Source organism: Tenebrio molitor, chromosome 1 (genome assembly GCF_963966145.1).
Source record: "Tenebrio molitor chromosome 1, icTenMoli1.1, whole genome shotgun sequence".
In the NCBI taxonomy this organism is placed as follows: domain Eukaryota; kingdom Metazoa; phylum Arthropoda; class Insecta; order Coleoptera; family Tenebrionidae; genus Tenebrio; species Tenebrio molitor.
This window is the reverse complement of record NC_091046.1, coordinates 44,622,354-44,642,488: the sequence shown is the minus strand read 5'-3', so window position 1 is coordinate 44,642,488 and position 20,135 is coordinate 44,622,354. Positions and strand designations below refer to the sequence as shown.

General features: G+C 40.8%; 4 protein-coding genes across 6 annotated transcripts; 1 reads left to right on the top strand and 3 right to left on the bottom strand.

Moving 5' to 3' along the window:
• Positions 1-912: 912 nt before the first annotated feature.
• On the bottom strand, positions 913-4,763 carry LOC138135300 (pickpocket protein 28-like). Of its 3 annotated transcripts, none has more exons than XR_011160933.1 (9): positions 3,515-4,763; positions 3,221-3,460; positions 3,063-3,171; positions 2,869-3,014; positions 2,359-2,819; positions 2,246-2,305; positions 1,856-2,198; positions 1,175-1,801; positions 913-1,120 (listed from the first exon to the last, which is right to left on the bottom strand). XR_011160933.1 is itself a non-coding variant. In XM_069054000.1 (8 exons), exons 1-8 carry the CDS (start codon positions 3,685-3,687, stop codon positions 1,792-1,794), a joined length of 1,542 nt encoding a protein of 513 aa, XP_068910101.1. In that variant the 5' UTR covers positions 3,688-4,763; the 3' UTR covers positions 913-1,791. The 3 variants fall into 3 exon arrangements, 1 of the variants encoding a protein (XP_068910101.1); XR_011160929.1 differs by having other exon boundaries at positions 913-1,662; positions 1,731-1,801; XM_069054000.1 differs by having other exon boundaries at positions 913-1,801.
• Positions 4,764-7,840: 3,077 nt separating this feature from the next.
• On the bottom strand, positions 7,841-9,616 carry LOC138135358 (lipid droplet-regulating VLDL assembly factor AUP1-like). The gene is made up of 5 exons (XM_069054073.1): positions 9,421-9,616; positions 9,082-9,370; positions 8,617-9,033; positions 8,381-8,564; positions 7,841-8,333 (listed from the first exon to the last, which is right to left on the bottom strand). The coding sequence occupies exons 1-5, from the start codon at positions 9,462-9,464 to the stop codon at positions 8,032-8,034; spliced, it is 1,236 nt and encodes a 411-aa protein (XP_068910174.1). The 5' UTR covers positions 9,465-9,616; the 3' UTR covers positions 7,841-8,031.
• A 1,085-nt stretch (positions 9,617-10,701) lies between these two features.
• Positions 10,702-13,068, top strand: LOC138135243 (mucolipin-3-like). Its single transcript, XM_069053941.1, has one exon. The coding sequence runs from the start codon at positions 11,102-11,104 to the stop codon at positions 12,899-12,901; it is 1,800 nt and encodes a 599-aa protein (XP_068910042.1). The 5' UTR covers positions 10,702-11,101; the 3' UTR covers positions 12,902-13,068.
• LOC138135318 (facilitated trehalose transporter Tret1-like) lies at positions 12,918-15,924 on the bottom strand. The gene is made up of 3 exons (XM_069054014.1): positions 15,674-15,924; positions 15,535-15,619; positions 12,918-15,258 (listed from the first exon to the last, which is right to left on the bottom strand). Exons 1-3 carry the CDS (start codon positions 15,755-15,757, stop codon positions 13,937-13,939), a joined length of 1,491 nt encoding a protein of 496 aa, XP_068910115.1. The 5' UTR covers positions 15,758-15,924; the 3' UTR covers positions 12,918-13,936.
• Positions 15,925-20,135: the final 4,211 nt, after the last annotated feature.

Below are 20,135 nucleotides of genomic sequence, written 5' to 3'. Positions count from 1 at the left end.
AACCGTTGGTTAAATTTACGTGAAATTCAAATTAACAGCGTCCTTCTGATTGGTCAACTTTATAGTATATAACGGTATTAGGCCGATATGGGTTATGTAACAGACGAGGTTGAGATATTGTAAAATCGAGGCAGAGCCGAGATTTTATAATAAACCGAGTCTGTTATATCCATATCGGCCGTATGTTGTTTTATAGTTTTCTTTATATCAATAATACTTAACATTTAACGATGATTTATTTGTAAGACTGACATTTCTCTTTACTTCAAAAATTAAATTTAGTTGTCATCTGTGCCGTAACCGTAGCAACGGTAGCAAAAATAACGGCCTCGGTCTGATAATTTTGAATAACGGCCTAGTCTGTTATGGGTATCATATCAATCAAGCATTGAGTACTGATAAATCCTAATAACAGTATGGTATAAAGAAAATTATTCATTACAAAAAATCGATTATACCCTGTCCTTTTTTTTTAAACGCTATTGCTTTCAGTTATCACCAAGGAAAACGCACTGTAAGTTTGATCCGCGAGTTCTGGGACACCTGTATACAGTGTGGTGATAAAGTAAGAGACAAAATTCATCAAAATTCGTTATGTGATGTTTTTAAGACAATTATTCATGTATCACATAATCATTAATGACCCAATCAAAACGCATAAAGTCCTTAGTTACAAGCTATCACAGCGATGATAAAAATGACAACCCCCACTTTTTCTTCTCTTTCTGATAGACCTTCCTAATACCTAAACGACATATGAAAAAAATGTCACCTTACATAACAATTTTTTTTAGTACCAACGTGCCATGTGCAGGTTTGGCAATCACGAGAAATAATGCTGTGAACGCTACAACCTTTCAACGTAGGCCTTTTTCGACGTGTTTATGATCAATTAATAACAGCACACAACAATAACACAGTTACACAGTTTATTTAACAAACAAGTAAGAATAACAAAAATAAATTAACAAAACAAATAGAAAACAAAATGACTATATCATGGTGGCTCCATCAACTCATTAAGGATTCAAATGAAATCCTGGACTGGGAAGGCCTTGGAAACCGTCAATTGTTGTGCTTTTTTAAAGCGTAGATTAACTGGAGCATATTGACAGCTAACCTAAAATTTAGAGCCCAAAAATTATTCTTTTTTCCTTTCTTTGCAATGATTTACATTAAAAATAGAATAACTTAACGATTCCTATTCTCGAAGCAAATATCTAAACCCTAAGGACACTTTTTGCTCAAAACGAACATGTTTAATTATGTCCCGATTAAACGTATAACCTGTTCACGTTGTTCACACATTTGGCATTAACTTTCATATGAGTTGTCAGTAACAGGTCAGTTATTTGCACCACTGAACAGGTATTATACAAATGTCATTCGTGTCAAACGGCGGGAAATTCAAACTTGACACTGTTCTTCTAAACGGTTTACTTTTTCCAACGCCTACTCAGTCCAGGACTTCATTTGAACGCGCGATATAACTATGATGTTCTAGGTACTACAATACTTGTAGAATATCTCCTGCAGGACCTAAGGTTCTATACTAGTAGGTATCCTTTGCTTCGTAGTGTTCTCGTTTAGTACTAGTCTTTCATGTGTCATCATTTGTTCTAACGTGAAAGAGAGAGTCTTGGTAAAGTGCAATCTAAACTTCTGGAAAGCAATCTACTTCTAACATTTTTACGACATGTGTTGCAAAGATCATAGAAACTGATACATACATAGAATGGTTAGTTATTGGCAGTAAAGAGAATTTAATTGGCTCTGAGTAAATCTTGACATTTAGAGAAACCTACAACAAGCAACATAATCTCCTGTGGAATCATTTGTGGTATTAATTTCTTACCAGAATCGCTTTCTAAAAGTACAAATGTTGCAAACCCATCTCAGAGAAAGATAATAGATGATTTCGGCCAAAGAGATCACAGAAAATCCTGTAAACAAACCGAAAAGTCCTCCACAACTGGCCCAGAAGTCGGTATTACTGAACAACTCGTTTCTTTCCCTGATGGTAAACTTCGTGTCCTTGAAAGCTACGTCCACGTTGATGTCGTAATTATGACTCTGAGTGATATCCGCGTTGTAAACTATGCTAGTACACAAAGGAAGACAGTCGCAAAAAGGGAGTCCACTTTGAGTTCCGTCAGTTGCAGAAATTTCCGATTCCATGTCCAAATGTAAGAGGTCAGCTAAATCGGATAAAATAAAATTGGTCGTTTCGATTTTGGAATACTACCTTCCGCAGTGTCCTCGCAAGCGTGATCCAACAGACCACAAATCGTCGTTTTCCCGTCATCTACAACACGTCACAAATAGAAACAGTCTACTTCTGAAGCGAAGCAAAATTACTCGGCAAATAGTAAGAAACACATTTGCAATGTTGTAACGTGTAATTGGCCAGACACTCCACTTTACAATTCCTTTCGGTGTAAATTTTGTAAAACTTCAACTTCTTCTCGTGGGAGAAGAAACAACCTCTTTTGTGTGGCTCATAGTTGATTAGAGTCGAAGCGGTGACTGTGACATCTGGGATGAGCTTGATGTTGTAAGCCTCGTCCCGCGCCAGTCTTATGTAGTCAGTCGAAGATGTGGGAACTTCCGCAGGATGATGGAAGAAAATCTTGAAATCTCTTTGCTGCGCGCACGCAGGATTAAAGTCGGTCGGGGCGGCATGAAGGGTGAAGAAAAGACTGTCAGCGGTACTGGTGGCTCTCACGGGAAAAACTTCCTCTCTCGTCTTGTTGTAATTTTCATCGACGCTCCAGTGGGACGAGTTCCTTGGTCTTGACGCCACGTCTTTTGGCAAATACCTGAAATTGATTCTTATCGTTGGTTAAAAGAAAAAATCTTGCCTCCTACGTAATGTTGTTGTAGAGTTCTCCCCTGGCAATTTGGTTGAAGGTGTAACAAAGTCCATGTTGTGTAAGCACCGCCGAAAAATAATCGAAGCACTCTTGCCCCTTCAAATAACACATCGTTATCAGGTCTTGATCTCTCGGGGCCACCTGTGGACAACGCGCTTACATCTGACAACTCCAAGAAGAACAACAAACCTCGACGAAGGAATTCACAGAATCCACGTCCATCGAATGAGAAGTGATATTTATGTACGTGTCCGCCTTGATGTTGCAGAACTTGTTGATGTCGAGGAAACGTTTAAGGCTGTGAGGACAACAACGTTTAAACAACTCTTGAAGACTTGTCAACTCACTCTGCATCAGTGATAAGATTCTTGCGCCTCAGATATGAATACTGGCTGTAGTCGTATTTAGACTTCCGGACTTTGTTTCCGGGGCAAACGGTGATCGCGGGGAAAGGAATGTTCCAAATTCGCATCGGAGTTTGACTGAAGCTGATGAAAACGGGATTCGTTTCCCACTTCTTCAGCGTCAAAGCGACCATACTTCCGCAAGTGTAAATGCAAAGGCTGAGGACGGTTATCCACCACAGTCTACAAGAGAGATGGTCACAAGTGCAGACGGTGACAACGTGATGGATGACTCACTTCTCTACAACGCATCTTCCGTTTTCGACCAAATACTTGAAGCCGTGGACCGTGGTGTTGGTGGAAAATTCGCAAAAGTAATTCCAAACGTCTTTTACCATACTGGATCGTTTTCCAGAAGATGGTTTGTTGCAGACACTTGGTGTTCTTTCTTTTGGATCTGACTCAGACATGCTTGCTTGGGAAGGGACGTCAGTGTACTAATTCAGAAATGCGATGCATTTTTTGTTTGTTTTGTATTGTTGATCGGTGCACTCCTAGCCTCAAGAGACTCACTTTTACCCCAATTTATTAATTAGTTCAATTTTAACTGAAAAAAATTAATAATTTTCTAAGCACGAAACGTTTCCAGTTATTTCTGCTTGCTTCAAAAATTACGTGTAGGGTAAAATTTCTGATGTTATCAGATATTTTTCACACAGAAACAAATACAAACTTTCCAAAATATATTTCAGTTTGGCTTTGCCTTTTTTTACAAATTTAATTTGACACTGACATCTTTCAAAAACTCCATCACCCAGATATACTCGTATGTTTTGAAGATGTTTTTTTAATGAAATCCTAGTAACGTAGTAACGGCAAACACACATTGAAGGTGTAGATCGCTGATTGGTCAATTTTAAGTTGTCTTTTCTCGAATATCTTTTAAGCTATATGTTTTTCCTTCAAAATTACACATCCGAATGCGATCTCGTGTTTCCTCATTTTCTCTGGGGCGCGAGTTTTGAAAGACCCTGTATACCACCAATAAAATTGTATCGGGCGTTCAAATGAAATCCTGGGCTGGGAAAGCGTTGGAAACCGTCAAATGTTTTGCTTTTTTGAAGTGTAGGTATATTGAGAGTCGTAATTAGGGCATGTTGACAGCTAACCTAAAATTTATAAACAAAAAATCTTCCTTTTTTTTCTTTCTGTGCAATGTTTTACTTTAAAAGTAGAATAACAAGCGATTACTATTCTCGAAGCAAATATCTAAGGGCACCCTTTGCTGAAAATAAACATGTTCAATTATGTGCCGATTAGACATTAACAAAATAATGTCATTCGTGTCAAATGGCGTGGAATTCAAACTTTACACTGTGCACTGTTCCAAATGGTTTAGTTTTTTCAAACTACCCAGCCCAAGTTTTCATTTGAGCACGATAGAAGTAGGAATGATTCACAACAATAGATCGTGATTGGTGAATTTAACAAATTTCACTGGGATTTACCGGGACATTTTTTTAACATTGAACATAGCTTACTTATTCCCTATATTCAGTTTTAAAAAACACAGGTCAATGCATGTATGTAATCACGTAACCAAGGTAACGAAAATAAGTACTTGACAGTTTAACAAAATGGTCAAGTTGTTTGAAGAAGAAATACACATAATGCAGTTATTCTATGCCAATCAGAGCATTAGAAATGTGCGTGACATTTCCAATTCAACACATGATAGACTAATTCCATCAATCCAAACAATTTTTAACATTATTTCAAAATCTCTGGTGTTCGGTATAGTTGGTTGTATAGCAACTCACAATGCATTGATCTGTGTTTTTTAAAATTGAACATAAGGAATAAGTATGGACTATGTTCAGAGTTAAAAAAATGTCCCGCTATGTGATAGGAAAAATAAATTCACTGTATTAAATATGTAAATATTTTATTTGAAACGCCGCTATCGATCAGTACACTCCTCGTCACAAGAGACTCATTATTCTTTACATGAATTAATTAAATTTCATTGTCTGATGCATGTCACAAATTGACACGAATTTTTTTTTTTTTTAATTATTTATGCCACATAATTATGCGTAGAACACTACTTTTTATCTGAGTAGGAATTTCACACGCATGAGCGCAGCACGCGTTGTGATCTCTCTCTCTCTCAAGTAACCAGCTCAAAGTAAAAAACTGTCGCCAGATTGAAATCTTCTTTTATGATGACTTCTGCAAAACGATTTTGTAGGTACGGTCGGTGGACAAATAAAACTGGGACACTTAAAATTTAATCTGTGTAAATCAGACCATTGAATTGTCAATATATTTGTCAGTGTCTATACAGGGTGTTAGGTAAATGTCCTGCCAAACTTTAACGGCGAGCTACTGGCTTCATGTAGAACTCGAAAAAAATATTTAAAAAATTCTGTCAAAAAATAAATTGACATTTAATTTTTGAGGTACAATTTTTTTTAACTGCTTTTAGTCTTCTACGTTTTCCCACAAGTTCGTAGGTAAAATTTCGGCATATTTTAAAAATACACCCTGTATATCATATTTTATAAAACGTACGCCAATGCGAAGTAACCTCTAGGAAATATGCTTTAAAACAAGGAAACCGCACCTAATATTTCCCCATGTAATGTTAGCTATGTTTCCATGGTTACGTTAAAGTGACAAAAGCCCGAATCATCACTAAACTAGAAGGAAGGTAGCGTATTAAATTTATGTTCTCTAGAAACAGTTTATAGCGGGCCATTTACACTAGGAAAATATTACAAAAATCGCTCTCAGCACTTGTACGCTATTTTTTTGAAATCAAATGTACGATCAAGCTAAGACGAATGTTTCGATACAACAAAAGATGAGGTAGGACTCTTGATTTGTTTTCTTGTCCTTGTACTCGCCCAGAGTCAAAGACCTTGATCAAAGTGGAATGAAACATTTATTAAAAGGGCAAACTGCCAATGAAATTATGGAAAACAAGCCTCGCGAAATGCAGCTGTTGGTGATTGGTATCTCTGATCGAGCCAGCCACGCCCTACAAACTGGGACGCCTTCCAAAATTATCACTTTTGTAGCTGAACTGCTGCACCATTAGTTTTGAAAAATATTGAGCTGCAAAAATACAAAATAGTTATTTACAACTTAATGTATGCGGGAAGAGAAATTTCCCGCGTGAGCACTTTGTTTCCAGCACGACCGCATGGAATGTGGCATTAGTGCGAATGCGACAAATTCCTTCCCGCAAAAGGTAGGTACAATATATAGTAACGAATAACTCAAAAATATTTAAAAATAAAATGAAAAAGGTAAATAATTTAACATTAGTAACTTTTGTTCTATTGGGTTGGTAGCACCTTCCGCGCTGATAACTAGATTATTAAAAAGCGTCGGTGGCATCTTCTATGATCAGACAACATAATATTATCATATTGAACTTTGAACAAATTCTTCCTCTTCACTTGAAAAACAACAATAATTATTTTCAGGGCCCTGTTATTACTCTTATCTTTTTGAATTGTATTCTTATTTGTTTTATAATAAAATTAAGTAGGTAGAGTGCATTTCAACGAGAGGTACACAGGCGTGGCTACCGAGATGCGTCAGATGTAGGGGAAGGGCGACCCAAAATCGAGTGCATTGGCGTAGTCCAGTTTTATTTTCGTCCTTATTTTCATAACACAGAAAATATCCGATATTTACAACCGGGAGTTGTATGACATAAAAAAGAAGACGGTAAAGAACAATAACCTGGCTGTGATTTGCCACAAAATGGCGATAAATCAGCTGTTGAAATGAAATTCCCTAAAAGTACAAACTAACGCCGCTACTGTATAGGTAAGCCACGCCACCGTAGACCGACAGATTTCTGCGCCAGTTTATAGACATGTACCTCTCGTTGAAACGCACTCTATACCTATATGTACTTATTTATTGTGTTGATGAGAATTAATGTTATGTACTGTCGCGAGCAATAAATTTTGGTCGTCAAGGTCATTCTTTGACGCAACGGAAAGTCTTCTAATGTGAAACGGGCATAGCCTCTAATAAATTCCACTTGTTTTGTCCTGTCTAGATCTTGTCCCTTTTTGAAAATCCCAACTGTTAAAATACGATATTGGGGCCACAATTTTGAACGTTTAGAATATGTAATACTTTTGACAATTTTTTTTTATTGACGTTTTATGGACATTGGTCCTAATTAAGCAGGCAAAATTTTTAATTTGTGACAGTAGCGGGAAATTTCAAAATGACCTTGATGACCAAGATTTAATGCTCGCAACTGTACACTTCTGTGCAATAAAATTAAGCACAGCAAATATTTTATAATTTAAACGGGACATGATGAAATTCCTAACAACAAAAGTGTTTATGTTTTTTTTAAGAATGTCAGAATGCCGCGTCATTGAGACAATTGAAAAATGTTGACGTTTTCGTCTGTCTCTAGGTCATTTAATACCAATCTTACAATGCAATTTCCCCTAGTTTCCGCTGCGAAGTCGAGGAAATCGTATTTCCCCTCACTCCGAGGACAACCGGGAAATACCGATTTTGAGGCTTCAAGTACAATAATGTTTTTGTGAGAATCTGAAGATTTGGGTGACACACAGAAGTCGGTTATGGCTCAAATTTGAATGATTTATTGCAACCAAGAATAAATAACAAGTTAGTAGTTATGTACAATTTAAGTAGTAAAAAACCGCAACAGAATTAAACCGAAATAAACCAGAAAATCTCGAGTGCATAAAATCGGGTGCCATAAAGAACTTAGCGACTACATAAAAACGGCAGATATAAAAATAACAGCCCTAGAACGGTATAGTTAAGTTGTGTTTTTCAATGTAGCGCCTCCTGGCGTTGGCGATCAGTAGTTCCTTCCTCTCCCGGAACGACTTGTTCCTCTCTTGAGCGGATCTGGCGAACGTCGAAGCGGCCGTGTTGAACAGATCCCGATCGCTCGAAGAAGTGGAAGGCGCGGCTGACTTCGTACTAGACGCTACGGAAGTGGAAGGCTGCGGATTCGCAGAGGTAGAGCCGGCCTGCTCCGGCACGAACTGGACTCGCCCCTCCAGGATGTTCGTGATCGTGTTGTCGACGTTCCGAGTTTTGTCTACGACCGACTCGTCAGTACACCCCCAGACTGCACCCCCAACTTACTCAAATCTTTGTAGATGGCGTTTAATGGCACGTGCGGTAGTACTTCTTTCACTTGGGTCGCCATCCTCCTGATCTCGCCGTCGACCGCGGCGGGCCTAGGTACGGGTGGCGCCGTCTGCTGCTCCGTCAGTTGGCGCTTCTCCCACTCCAAGAGGTCGGCGGCCGAGAACTCGGGGGTCTCCACCTGTCGGCCAACAATCAGACAAACATCTCTATCAATTTCACTCGAGCAATACTCTCAAAGTCGACGCGATGTTCTGGCGCACGATCTCGGAAAACTCGCCCTCCGCCAGACTCTTCCTCTCGAGCGGGGGCAAGAACTTCAGCTTGTAGTTGGTCAGCGGCGAGAACATGTAGAAGAGGACGTCGCTCCAGTACGAGGAACCTAGAGTGGTGACCGACAGGTCCAGAAAGGGGCGCTCGATGCGGATGCACACGGGTTGCACCTTGTTGGCAATGGAGAAAGGGTAGCTTTTGAATTTTAACAGCGCCTTGCCGTTCGTGATTTTGTCTTCAGGCGTGAAATGAACCGGGATTTGTTGCTCGGCCAACACTTGCGCCACGTTCTTCTTGAACGACTCGAGATTGGCGGCGGGACCGAAATGGTGGATGCCCAGGCCTCGGGCGAAGGCCGGGTGCATTTGGGGCCCGGCCTGCAACATTCGCTGCTCAAGTGGCCCCGCTTGGCGCCGACGACTTACCGAGACCGATCCGGTGGCGGTGTGCACGGCGAGGTGGTCCAATATCGAGAGGTTATTGCTAATGTACACTTCTACATTCTCCTTTTCGTCCGGATTCTCTACTGTGACTGTTATACCTAACGCTAAACATGCGATCTTGTTGACGAGTTTGTGGATGATCCGAGTGTCTGACAAACTGCATCCTATTAATACGACACTCAACGCTAGTATTGTTCTTAAAATAAACAGGACTATTCCAACAGGTAAGTAAAGCACTAAACACAAGATTTTAAACTCGCTCTCTGGAAACCTACAACTCGGGCATTACGGGTTTTGATTAGTCGGGAACTTTGTGGTTACCTTTTGGATTTAAACAGGTGCTTGATTTCGATATTATTTGGCATTTTCACATAACAAAAAAATATACCTTACGTTTTAATGCAAAATAACATAACAGAAGGTTAGGTTCGGTGACGTCACTGACATTTGACGTGACGTTTCCAGGATTCAGTGACGGCGGGGGACCACGGGGGACTTGTCACGACAACTCGCCGAAAATGCGCAGTTTAGATGAAATGGCACAAATCAGGCCAACAACCATAAAAACGAGTCATCGGAGCAAATTGTCTGTCCGTTATATTGCTACAAAACCAAACCTGGAAAAATACTGCAAATTATTTACGCTATCCGTTCACCCAATCCTTACACATATTCGTGCATAGTTGGTTGCCAACCTTTCAAACAAATCTTCCTTTTGCGATATCCTTTTTCAAGTTTAACCTCCAGTTTGTGATTAAGTGTCCTTGTTTTTCATTTTGTACTCTATCCTTATATATACAGGGTTTAACCATACGACAAAAAAGGTCTTCTTATCGGAGATTGGTTTGCATAGGTCAGTTATTTATTAGTTGCAGCTCGACAAACGGTGCGGCAATCGTGTATTTGTTATTCAATCATTTATAATGCCAAATGGTGCTCGCGTACGCTTCGGTGGGTGGCAACGCAGGAACAGTTTCCACACAGAGTTGTACCTAATTCAAAAACGTTTACTTCTACGGTGCAATGGTTGAGAGACACAGGAAAGTTCCATCCAAGAACGGAAGATCGTTCCCAGCGGGTACTGGATGTTGAACCACAGATTTTAGAAACAGTCGAAGCAAATCCTGGAAGAAGTACGCGAAGGCTTGCACCTCAGGCAGGACTTTCACACCATGTAGTATGCGCCATAGCGCACTTTAAATGAACAAGGCCTTCATCCTTACCACGTACAAAAAGTACAAGCCCTGCAACCATAACACGACGTGTGGCGACAAGCAAACAATTTGTTTCAGTTTAATTTTAGTTCAGAAAATGAACAAAATACCACAATTTTTTATTGTTTGATTCAGAATATCTTTCGTTTAGTTTATAAAGCAACGCAACTTTTCTCTTGAAACAGTAAAACTATAACACAAATCAAGGATTTTATTTTTTAAAATAAGCAAATTATTAGTGTATTCTATTGTCGAGTGTCGAGTGACAAGATCTCAAGAACAGATGTTGCTACTGCACATGTTTTACAGATGTGCGATTGAGCATCCGATTTTTTCAGAACAAATTAGACAATCTCTGATAGATAAGCATCCAAAACACTGTCCACAGAAAAACACACGAATTTGACAACTCATCATTGTCTCCCACTACCGCAGATTGGTTTCAACTTTTATTGTACTTTTCTTGTGACGTGCGCCACTGTCTTCGAAACCCCACAAATCTCAAATTCGATTAATTAAATTCCAAGTCGCTAGCGAAAACGAAAACACTCCAGTCGAAGGTAGTTGCCCGATGGCACAATCCGCATCCGGTTCGGCCACATTTCCATTTTTTAAATGAACAATAAAATAATCCGAATTCCGAACAAAGACTGATAAAACGAAAATCCCTACTTGGCATGCGCCTCCAGTATTGTTCGAATGTCAATGTCAAAAGACAATTAGGTTAAAAACCCCAGTATTCTTTGTTGTGTGCGTCGGTTAATGTTTTCGAGTTGAGCGCTGTGGAAATGGAGACCATGGAGGGTAACTCCCCGGAGTGTCACATCTCGGTGTGCGCCACAGACGAGGAGCGCTGCGCCATAACCCACCAACCCTCCTGTCACAGCTCCAAGAACTTCGTGTCCGAGGAGAAAATGCGTCGCAAGCTGCAGTTCTTCTTCATGAACCCCATCCAGAAATGGCAGGCTAAGAAGCGCTTCCCGTACAAGTTCACCGTACAGCTGATCAAGATCATCCTCGTGACGATGCAGCTGTGTTTGTTCGCGTACAATCGGTACAACCACGTCAACTACACCTGGGACAATCGCATCTCGTTCTCTCACTTGTTCCTGAAAGGGTGGGACGCGACGCGCGAGGTGAACGCGTACCCCCCGGGCGCCGGGCCGCTGGCCATCTACAAAGTGGAGGACTTTTACACCACCATCGACTACGCCTACGCTGGCTACGCCAACCTGAGCAAAGCCGTGGGGTCGTACTCGTACGCCAACGAAGACAACACGATGACGGACATGGTGCTGTGCCTGTCCCAGTACAAGAAAGGTATCATTTTCGGTTTCAACGAGTCTTACGTCTTCGACTCGGAGATCGTTGAAACTTGTATGAATATTTCTCACAACACGGTCGACCACGCGTTCGACTCGAAACGCTACTTGCACAACATCCCAATCAACTTCTCGGCACTAGTCAAGGCCACATTGGAGTTTTCTCTCAAGACTGTCAACTTCAAGACGGCGGGGCGCATCTCGCCCCCCAATTGTTACCGATTTGACATTAGTATTAATTTTGACAATGAGGACCACGACGGGCAGATGCTTCTGTCGCTGGACGCCCAGCCGGTGCGACTGATGTGCAAAGGCGACGTCGAGTACGTCACAGACGACGAAATAGATTCGCTGTTGCAGAGCATCCTCAACTACTTCGTCATCATCATTTGCATTCTGTCGTTCGTCCTTTGCAGCAGGGCCGTGTGGCGGGCCCACCAGCTCAAGCACATCACCAATCAATTTTTTATCAATAATTTCGGACGCCCCTTGAGTCAAGCGGACAGAAACAAATTTTTAAACTTGTGGTACATCATGATCATCATCAACGACGTCTTGATCATAATCGGGTCGTCGATCAAAGAGCAGATCGAACGGAAGGACTTCACCAGCGACCAGTGGAACGTCTGCAGCCTCTTCTTGGGCTTGGGCAACATGCTGGTGTGGTTCGGGGTGCTCCGCTACCTCACCTTCTTCCGCAACTACAACATCGTGATCTTGACTCTGGAGAAGGCGGCCCCCCAAGTCGCCAGGTTCCTCCTGTGCGCGCTGCTCATCTACGCCGGCTTCACCTTCTCGGGGTGGCTCATCCTCGGACCGTACCACTTGAAGTTCAGGTCGTTGTCCACCACCTCCGAGTGTCTCTTCTCGCTGATCAACGGCGACGACATGTTCGCCACCTTCTCGGTCATGTCGAGCAAATCCACGATGCTCTGGTGGTTCAGCAAGATCTATTTGTACTCCTTCATCAGCCTCCACATCTACATCATTCTCAGCTTGTTCATCTCAGTCATCATGGACGCCTACGACACCATCAAGCTCTACTACATCGAGGGATTCCCCCGCAGCGACTTGCAACTTTTCATCGGCGACACCAACTTGGAAGACTTTTCCAGCGGGATATTCAGGAGCGCGTCGAACGAGAGTCTAGGACTCATGAAGGACTTGTGCTGTTGCACCTGCAGCAAGTTGCACAAGTCCTACTCGACGTTGTCACGTGGTAGTTTAGTTACTGACGATTCAAGACAGGGTTCGATCGCGGTCTAAGACCAAAATTCTCGAAAACGGTTTTGTATATATTTTATTGTATATAGAGTAACGTTTTGTACAGGAAACATTTATATACTCGTACATGTAATATTGACTAGCAAAATGTTCACATTTTAAGCTTTAAATGTACCTAAGTGTCTCAATAAATCGATTTATTTATGTTAGATTGACGTTTCGAGCGGTGCTGTCACTTCAAGAGGGCAGCACTAGTACTAGTAGACGCTCGAGACAAATAATTGGTCTAATGGGAAACCCATCACTAACTGCCAACCGAACAAATAAAAACACACTAGACGAGCGTCTAATTTGAGATTTTCTGTAGAGTTCTCGGAAATAGATTTTTTTCAAGTACTGAATTAGCAAGACCACAACAGTCAAAAATGTGAATCGGATTGTTTAGAAATACTTTGAGGAACCTCTAAATCTTTTATCAAGTGTTTCGCAACATAAACAAAACAAAGATAAAAGTTGACGTCACGCTATCATTTAGCGTGAGAACTAATTCCTCGGCTGTCTAACATTCTTTGCTTTCAATAAAAAAATTAACAATCATTAATAACATCGATAAAAATCTCTTTAACAAAAAGGCTCAAAATTACCCTGACTTCCTGTTCATTCAGCCTTGATTAAATGACCTTGAAAAAATATACGCCATTTTGAAAACTTCAACTGTAACTCCTGTCACTTTTGATCAACAAATGGAGGCTCTTTTTAGCACCACTTAAGTACTTATTACACAATACACTACTCTAAACAATTATGTACTTAAGTATGAGTATGTCGCAGAGAAACGTGAGGACTTATAAGTTATCACACTCCAAGATGGCGGCATTGACGCCATTTTGTAAACATCAAAACGACGTCTTTGGACTCTCTAACTACTTTAGGCCGTCTTGACTTTATCTTAGTTTGTAATAATTCGATGCCTTCGATATAGGCAACCAACAATACAAATATAGAGTAAATCCTCATATCTCTCTGATCTTGTGAAACAACAATAATAACACTCAGTGCGACAAGACAAACAATTGATTAACGTTCGAGCTCTTCTTGGACTTGTTCGACTGTTTTTCCTTTGGTTTCTGGTACCATGAAGTAGACAAAGACCGCCGCCAGTATGGACGTGATCGAAAAGGCGTAAAATGTGGAGTCCTCTCCTACGCCATGTTTGACTTGAAGATAGAATTTGGTGACGAGGAAAGCAAGGAACCAATTGAAGGTTCCGGCCGCGGAACTGGCGATACTCTTGATTTCCGGAGTGAAGATTTCCGAAGAGATCATCCAAGGGATGGGACCGAGACCGATGGAGAACACAACGACGAAAAGACACAAAGAAACAATAGGAACGAAACCGATCTCGTTCAAGACGACGGCGTCGATAGACACGCGAGTCTTGAGGGTGAAGAACGCCGCCAGAAAGAGACTGGCGAGGCCCATGACTAGCCCAGAAATGAAGAGTAAAATCTTGCGGCCGACTTTGTCGATGACTAGAGACGACAAAAACGTGGCGACAACTTGAAACGCCCCCACAATGATGGCGGCGGTGTTGGCGTCGAGATCAACCCCCGCCGAGTGGAAGATGTCGCTGGTGTACAAAATGACGGCGTTGATGCCGCTGAACTGCTGAAAGAACATAAGCGCGAACGCAATCACGAAAGCCTTGACGTTCGCCCTCTTGGTGAACGCGTGCGACAGCGAGACTGTGCTCTCGACGCTCTCCTTGAGCGCCCCCTCGATCTCGGCCAGTTCGGCCTCGTTGTTGTGGCAAGGGCCGCGCAGCCGCACCAGAGACTTGAGCGCCTCGTCGTAGAGGCCCTTCCGCAGGCAGAACGCCGGGGTCTCGGGCTGGAAGGCGAACAGGACGACGAAGACGACCGGGAGGGCGGCGCAGAAGATGGTGTAGGCCATCGGCGCCAGAAACTTGCCCGACAGGTACGCCAGGAATATGCCGATCGTCACCATGAGCTGGAAGTAGCTGCCGAGAGTCCCGCGGATCTCCTTTTGGGCGATTTCGCTGGTGTAGAGAGGGGCGGCGACGCACGACGCTCCGGCGGCCATCCCAGTGGTCAGCCGCCCCAAGTACAGCATCACTATGGAGTTGGAGAAGAGGATCAAGGACCAGCCGGTCGCGAAAGGAACGATCAGGAGGAGGAGGGTTTTTCTGCGGCCGATCAGGTCGCACAGGAAGCCTGTGGGGATGCACATGGTCATACCCCCCAGAGTGACGAACGAGCCGATCCAACCCATCTGGTTGTCGTTCACGGAGATGTTGTGGAAGTTGCCGTGCTCGATTTCGCTCAGGATCGGCGACGTCCAGCCCAGCACGGCCCCCGCTGACAGGGCAGACAGAGTCGCTGGAAAAATTCGTAAAATGGACAAAGCGCTCCAAAAAAATATTTAATTCTTATCTACCGATAGTACGTAACAATCTAATAAATAAATAAATAATAATCCAGGCCAGATGTTGAGCAACACTTCCGTTTTTTGTTGTCACATTAATTACTAAGATAATATAAAATCTTTTTCTCGTTTTTTCCCATTCTATTGAATTTAAAAACTATTCTCGAGTGCACGGTGCAGCCGTGCGGGAATTTTTTTCTTCGCAAAACCGCAAAATGTGGAGTCTTTACCTGTCAGAGCGGCCACATATTGGGGGAATCTCCGGGGACTAGAATCAATCTGTACATTGGCTTCCTGAACCTGGGGCTGCTGTTCCTGTTGGTAAAAAAGATCATCAAACTGGCACCTCCAAATGCTCGCAGTTTTTACCACCGAGTCGTAATTCCTGTTGTCTGAAGACGTCGACACTCCGACACTAGGGTCTCGTAACAAAGACACTTTATCCTGGCTCATGTTTATCAATTTAAATTTAACAAAGAAATTAACGAAACTGTTGGTTTTTGTCTTTCAAAGTTGATAACAGCGCAGACTGATATCAAATCAAAACACGCTTTTCACAAATATAACCCAAAACAAACCAACTATCACCTGTCAAACACTACTGATAACGCGGTTAAATGCAGGACGAGATCGGCGCGCCAAATTCAAAAATAAATTATTGATTCATCACTTGTCCACGGTTTTCGGCGACAGAACCTGTTTGTTTTACAGAAGTAAAGAATGAATTTCAAACAGAATCTGCAAAACTGGACCTGTATTGATACCGCGAATCAAACTTTTAATTTATTGATAAATACTGGAATAATGTTTGTATTTTAGAATCCTCAGGAATAACAAAACTGTTTCAACCGTTATCGGGGCTCGTTCTCATTTACATGCAGTAAAGCAAATAATCCTGGATAAAACAACGGTAAAAACAGAATGAGCATTGTTCTGAAACTGTTTACAGCTGCATTTTCAATCGAATGTTGAGGTGAATGTCATAATAAAATCGTTTGGAAATAATTCGGTGATTTTTCCATTAATAGTGCGTAGAGCGCGCCTGCACTAATAAAGTAAAGTAGATGACGCTTGATAATTGTGTGGGGTTGTTATTGTTAATAAAATACACCTTCAATTCATGTTAACGCTTCGGTGAACGGAGATTTCATAATTTTAACAAAATATTAATGTAAATATGTCGAATATCAACAATGTAACGATATTAAAAGGTGTAAAGAAAATAGAGTTGGTAGAACGAGTTGGTGGGGGTTTGGTACAAAGTAAAAGTAAGAAAATTCAAATAAGGATGTGAATGGAAAATGTAGGAAACCTACGTACATTTGTTTTTCAAAAATTAATTAATTAACAAGGAACTAAAGGTCAAAGAGACCCACTTCACTTAAAGAAGGTTTGTAAAGGTACCTTCACGTTTATGAGATTTCAATGAATTGTATTAATAAAGAAGAAAAGTAAGTCTCGTTATGAGTGCCACTCAAGCGATTTTAAAAGAGATTTTCCATGGAATCGAGAAAACTCAGCTTCTCCAACTATTTGCAAGATAAAAAGACTGCGCGCTGCAGTTTTTAAGTGTAATCTAACTTACAAAGTTACGAACATATCAAATTTTTTAACAGTTTTCCCGGCGCATCCACCATTTTCACAGCACAATAAATTTTTATTTTCATTGTTACTGTCAGAAATGGGAATATGCGGGTTTCTTTGTTAATTTTACCATTGAGAAACTACCGTAGATTAATTAGAGGATGTTGACAGCTAACCTAAAATTTAGAGCCAAAAAAATCTCTCTTTTTTTCTTTCTTTGCAATGTTATTTGTTGTGCTTTTTTAAAACGTACATTAATTGAAGCATGTTGACAGCTAACCTAAAATTTAGAGCCAAAAAAATCTTTCTTTTTTCCTTTCTTTACAATGTTTTATGTCTATTTTCGAAACAAATATCTAAAGCACCCTTTGCTGAAAACAAACATGTTTAATTATGTCCCGATTAAACATAATCGTGTCAAAAGGCGGGAAATTCAAACTTTACACTGTTCTAAACGGTTTAATTTTTCCAATGCCTACTTAGCCCAGGATTTCATTTGAACGCGCGATATTTGTTATCAGCTTGCAATACAATTACTTATTCAAGTGAAAACTTCTTTAGGCGCGCCACATACATTTTATTCCCGGGCAGTGAATTAGTTTCATGCGACACGGTAAAATCGTTCGAAGCACAAGCTAAAATCGTTCGCAGCACGACACGGCAAGCTAAAATCAAGGGAGTCGAGTGTTTTAGCGGAGCACGCGAAAAACAATCAACTGTGCGTCACTTGTCAATTTTAAATTTTCATTGTACGTTGTGTTGTGACCTGACTGACCTCAGTGCAGAGCTGCAGCAGTAACTGTATTATATATACAGGATATTTCACGAGTGCAAATGAGCCTGACGTAATTTAAAATGCTACCCACATTACATTTCCGAAAAAAGCTGGCTACTGTCATTAAAATGTCCGGCTTTTTATGAAAATGTATTGTGGGTTGAATTTATTATTCCGTCAGGCTCATTATCACTCGTGAAATACCCTGTATAGTTTTATATAATATAAACGATAAAGACACGACAAATATTGTAAGTTTACAGATGAATGTAGGATTTAATACGTAATTCTCAATTATATGGCTTCAACAATTCATCTATTGGAAAAATTTGTGTAGCAAAATGTGAAGAGGAAAATGGACAAATTATCATAATACAGGGTATTGTTATGAAAACTTGTGTTGTGTTCAATATCATCGTGAAGAAAATAAAACTTAAACATCCAAACCTAACCTCACAAATTTTGCCAGAGTGTACCTCTAAAAGCGGACGTACCTACCTATTTGCAGTTTCTATTGAAACATACAGATACAGATTAACAGATTTTTGATGTTTATTTAAAAACAGCATTGGATTTAAATAATATTAATTATTTATGCCTTGCTCCTTATTCCTCCAAGTCATCCATAATGATATATTTTTTATAGAAGAGGTACATATTACTTAAATCAGTAACGAGCACCATAGAAGTTTTCACTTCTGTCGTGCGGTCTTAAGCACACAATCTTTTTTTTATTGAAAATTGGGCCAATCCGACAACTCGCAAACGATAAATTTTGTTCCTCGCATCTGATGGTACCGGCATAAAAAATTCACTTAAAAAATGAGTTCATTCCCTTTGAACTCAAATTCAAAGGCCTCATTTTTTGAGGTAAAAATGAGCACATCATTATTAATCGGCATGATAAAACTGGTCATAAACACGACTCCGCTCTTCCTTGATTAACCCTAAAGCTATATTAATTAGAACGGAGGGAATTACGGCACGAACAGTCATCGGCAGCACATCGAACATGATGCAACTGGCAATGACGATTCAAATTGGCCCGATCAATATGCAAATTGTACTAATTAGAAGCCACCCTTCGACTCTGCCCTTTAATCAGTATCACCGCACATTTCGCAACCCCAAATAAGAAAGCTGTCTCGACGTCAGTTGCTAAAGCGGAGCGAAGAGTTCCGCAAAAATCCCGATTTGCCGTCTAAATTCAATTTGTCTAAGAAGTCTCGACGCCGAGCGCCCATCCGCGCCCCATTAAGCCAGATTAAGACGGCAAATTAGTTAAGTAGATGTAATTATATTTTGGGTGCGTCGAGATGTGATCCACACATGCTTAGCTAATTAGAGTCGGTTAATGCGATTTGCGTAAGACTCGCCGTATTTTCGGATGTAGACTTGCGACACATCCGCAGACTGGGTCGTAAAGTTTTACGATCGAATCGATAAATATATTGTAAGGCAATTAAGAGTTTTACGGAGTGATTGGATGCGTCCGATGCGCTCGAGGGGCGAGGTGCCGAAAGGAAACTCAAGGAGGAGGTTGTGATGTAAACAAAATTAATTATTGAAAAGTTCGATCCTTAAAACAATCGGGTTTTGTGCTTTAAGGGGCGAAAAATGAGAGCTTTTGGCAAAGTTGTCAAAGGGTTGCGTCGCAACTTTCGTTGTTGAGGTATCGAAGAACAAATCGCGCCAGGATGATCTAGTTTCGCAGTTTTTAATTTGTTGGCAAGGAAAGTTACAATAATTAATGTTGGTGGTTTTACAAAGACCTTGATGGTATAGTATTTCAACAAGATGGTGCTGACACAAGACCTTGCACAGCTAAGAATCTCATTGAAAGCTTCAAACGAGCAGGTTTATAAAAATTTGCAAACGAGCCCGAAATTATTTTTAAATCCGGATTATTTATTCCATAGGGGTGGCGTTTTATAGTGTGCACTCCGTGACGGTGCAGTAAATGGAGCAAACACTGAATGGGTGCTTTTTAGATACTGCAGGCCATTAAGGTGAAATTAGGACTGCAGAAAGGGATGCTTTTTAATTACCTCATGAAGGATTGCTTCGTCTCCAACAATCAAAACAGACACAGCAATTATTATTGTTATTGTTCTGACCCGGCAATTAACCGGCATCCAGGGTGAACTTCGTCATTAAGGATATTGCTACCGAGGAAAGGAATAATTGTGGGGAGCAATGACTAGCAAATTATTACTGACATGTCAAGTAGTTTCTAAATTTTCGTCGTATTAAGTACTTTATACATATTAGACATAAGTGATGCACGATGATATACAGGTTGTCCCTGAACTGCTTCCACAGAGAAAAAAGGGAAGTGTTTGGGTAAATGTGATAATCCGAATTTTAAATAAAAGAAGTCCTATCTCAAGCGATAATCGAGACAATACATTTCAAATTTCGACTTTTAGTGCGATATCAATAATTATTTTTGCTGTTTAGCAACACCTTAGA

Excerpts from the sequence above, each read along its gene's own strand:
- LOC138135243 (XM_069053941.1), top strand. The coding sequence starts at position 11,102 with ATGGAGACCATGGAGGGTAACTCCCCGGAGTGTCACATCTCGGTGTGC.
- LOC138135300 (XM_069054000.1), bottom strand. The coding sequence starts at position 3,687 with ATGTCTGAGTCAGATCCAAAAGAAAGAACACCAAGTGTCTGCAACAAA. Across the intron at positions 2,306-2,358 it reads TGTTTCTTACTATTTGCCGA|ATGACGGGAAAACGACGATT; the intron begins GTAATTTTGCTT and ends GACGTGTTGTAG. Across the intron at positions 2,199-2,245 it reads TTGCGAGGACACTGCGGAAG|CTGACCTCTTACATTTGGAC; the intron begins GTAGTATTCCAA and ends TATCCGATTTAG.
- LOC138135358 (XM_069054073.1), bottom strand. The coding sequence starts at position 9,464 with ATGCCAAATAATATCGAAATCAAGCACCTGTTTAAATCCAAAAG. Across the intron at positions 9,034-9,081 it reads CCGCCACCGGATCGGTCTCG|GCCGGGCCCCAAATGCACCC; the intron begins GTAAGTCGTCGG and ends CGAATGTTGCAG. Across the intron at positions 8,565-8,616 it reads ACATCGCGTCGACTTTGAGA|GTGGAGACCCCCGAGTTCTC; the intron begins GTATTGCTCGAG and ends GTTGGCCGACAG.
- LOC138135318 (XM_069054014.1), bottom strand. The coding sequence starts at position 15,757 with ATGAGCCAGGATAAAGTGTCTTTGTTACGAGACCCTAGTGTCGGAGTG. Across the intron at positions 15,620-15,673 it reads ACAGGAATTACGACTCGGTG|GAACAGCAGCCCCAGGTTCA; the intron begins GTAAAAACTGCG and ends TTTTACCAACAG. Across the intron at positions 15,259-15,534 it reads ATATGTGGCCGCTCTGACAG|CGACTCTGTCTGCCCTGTCA; the intron begins GTAAAGACTCCA and ends GAATTTTTCCAG.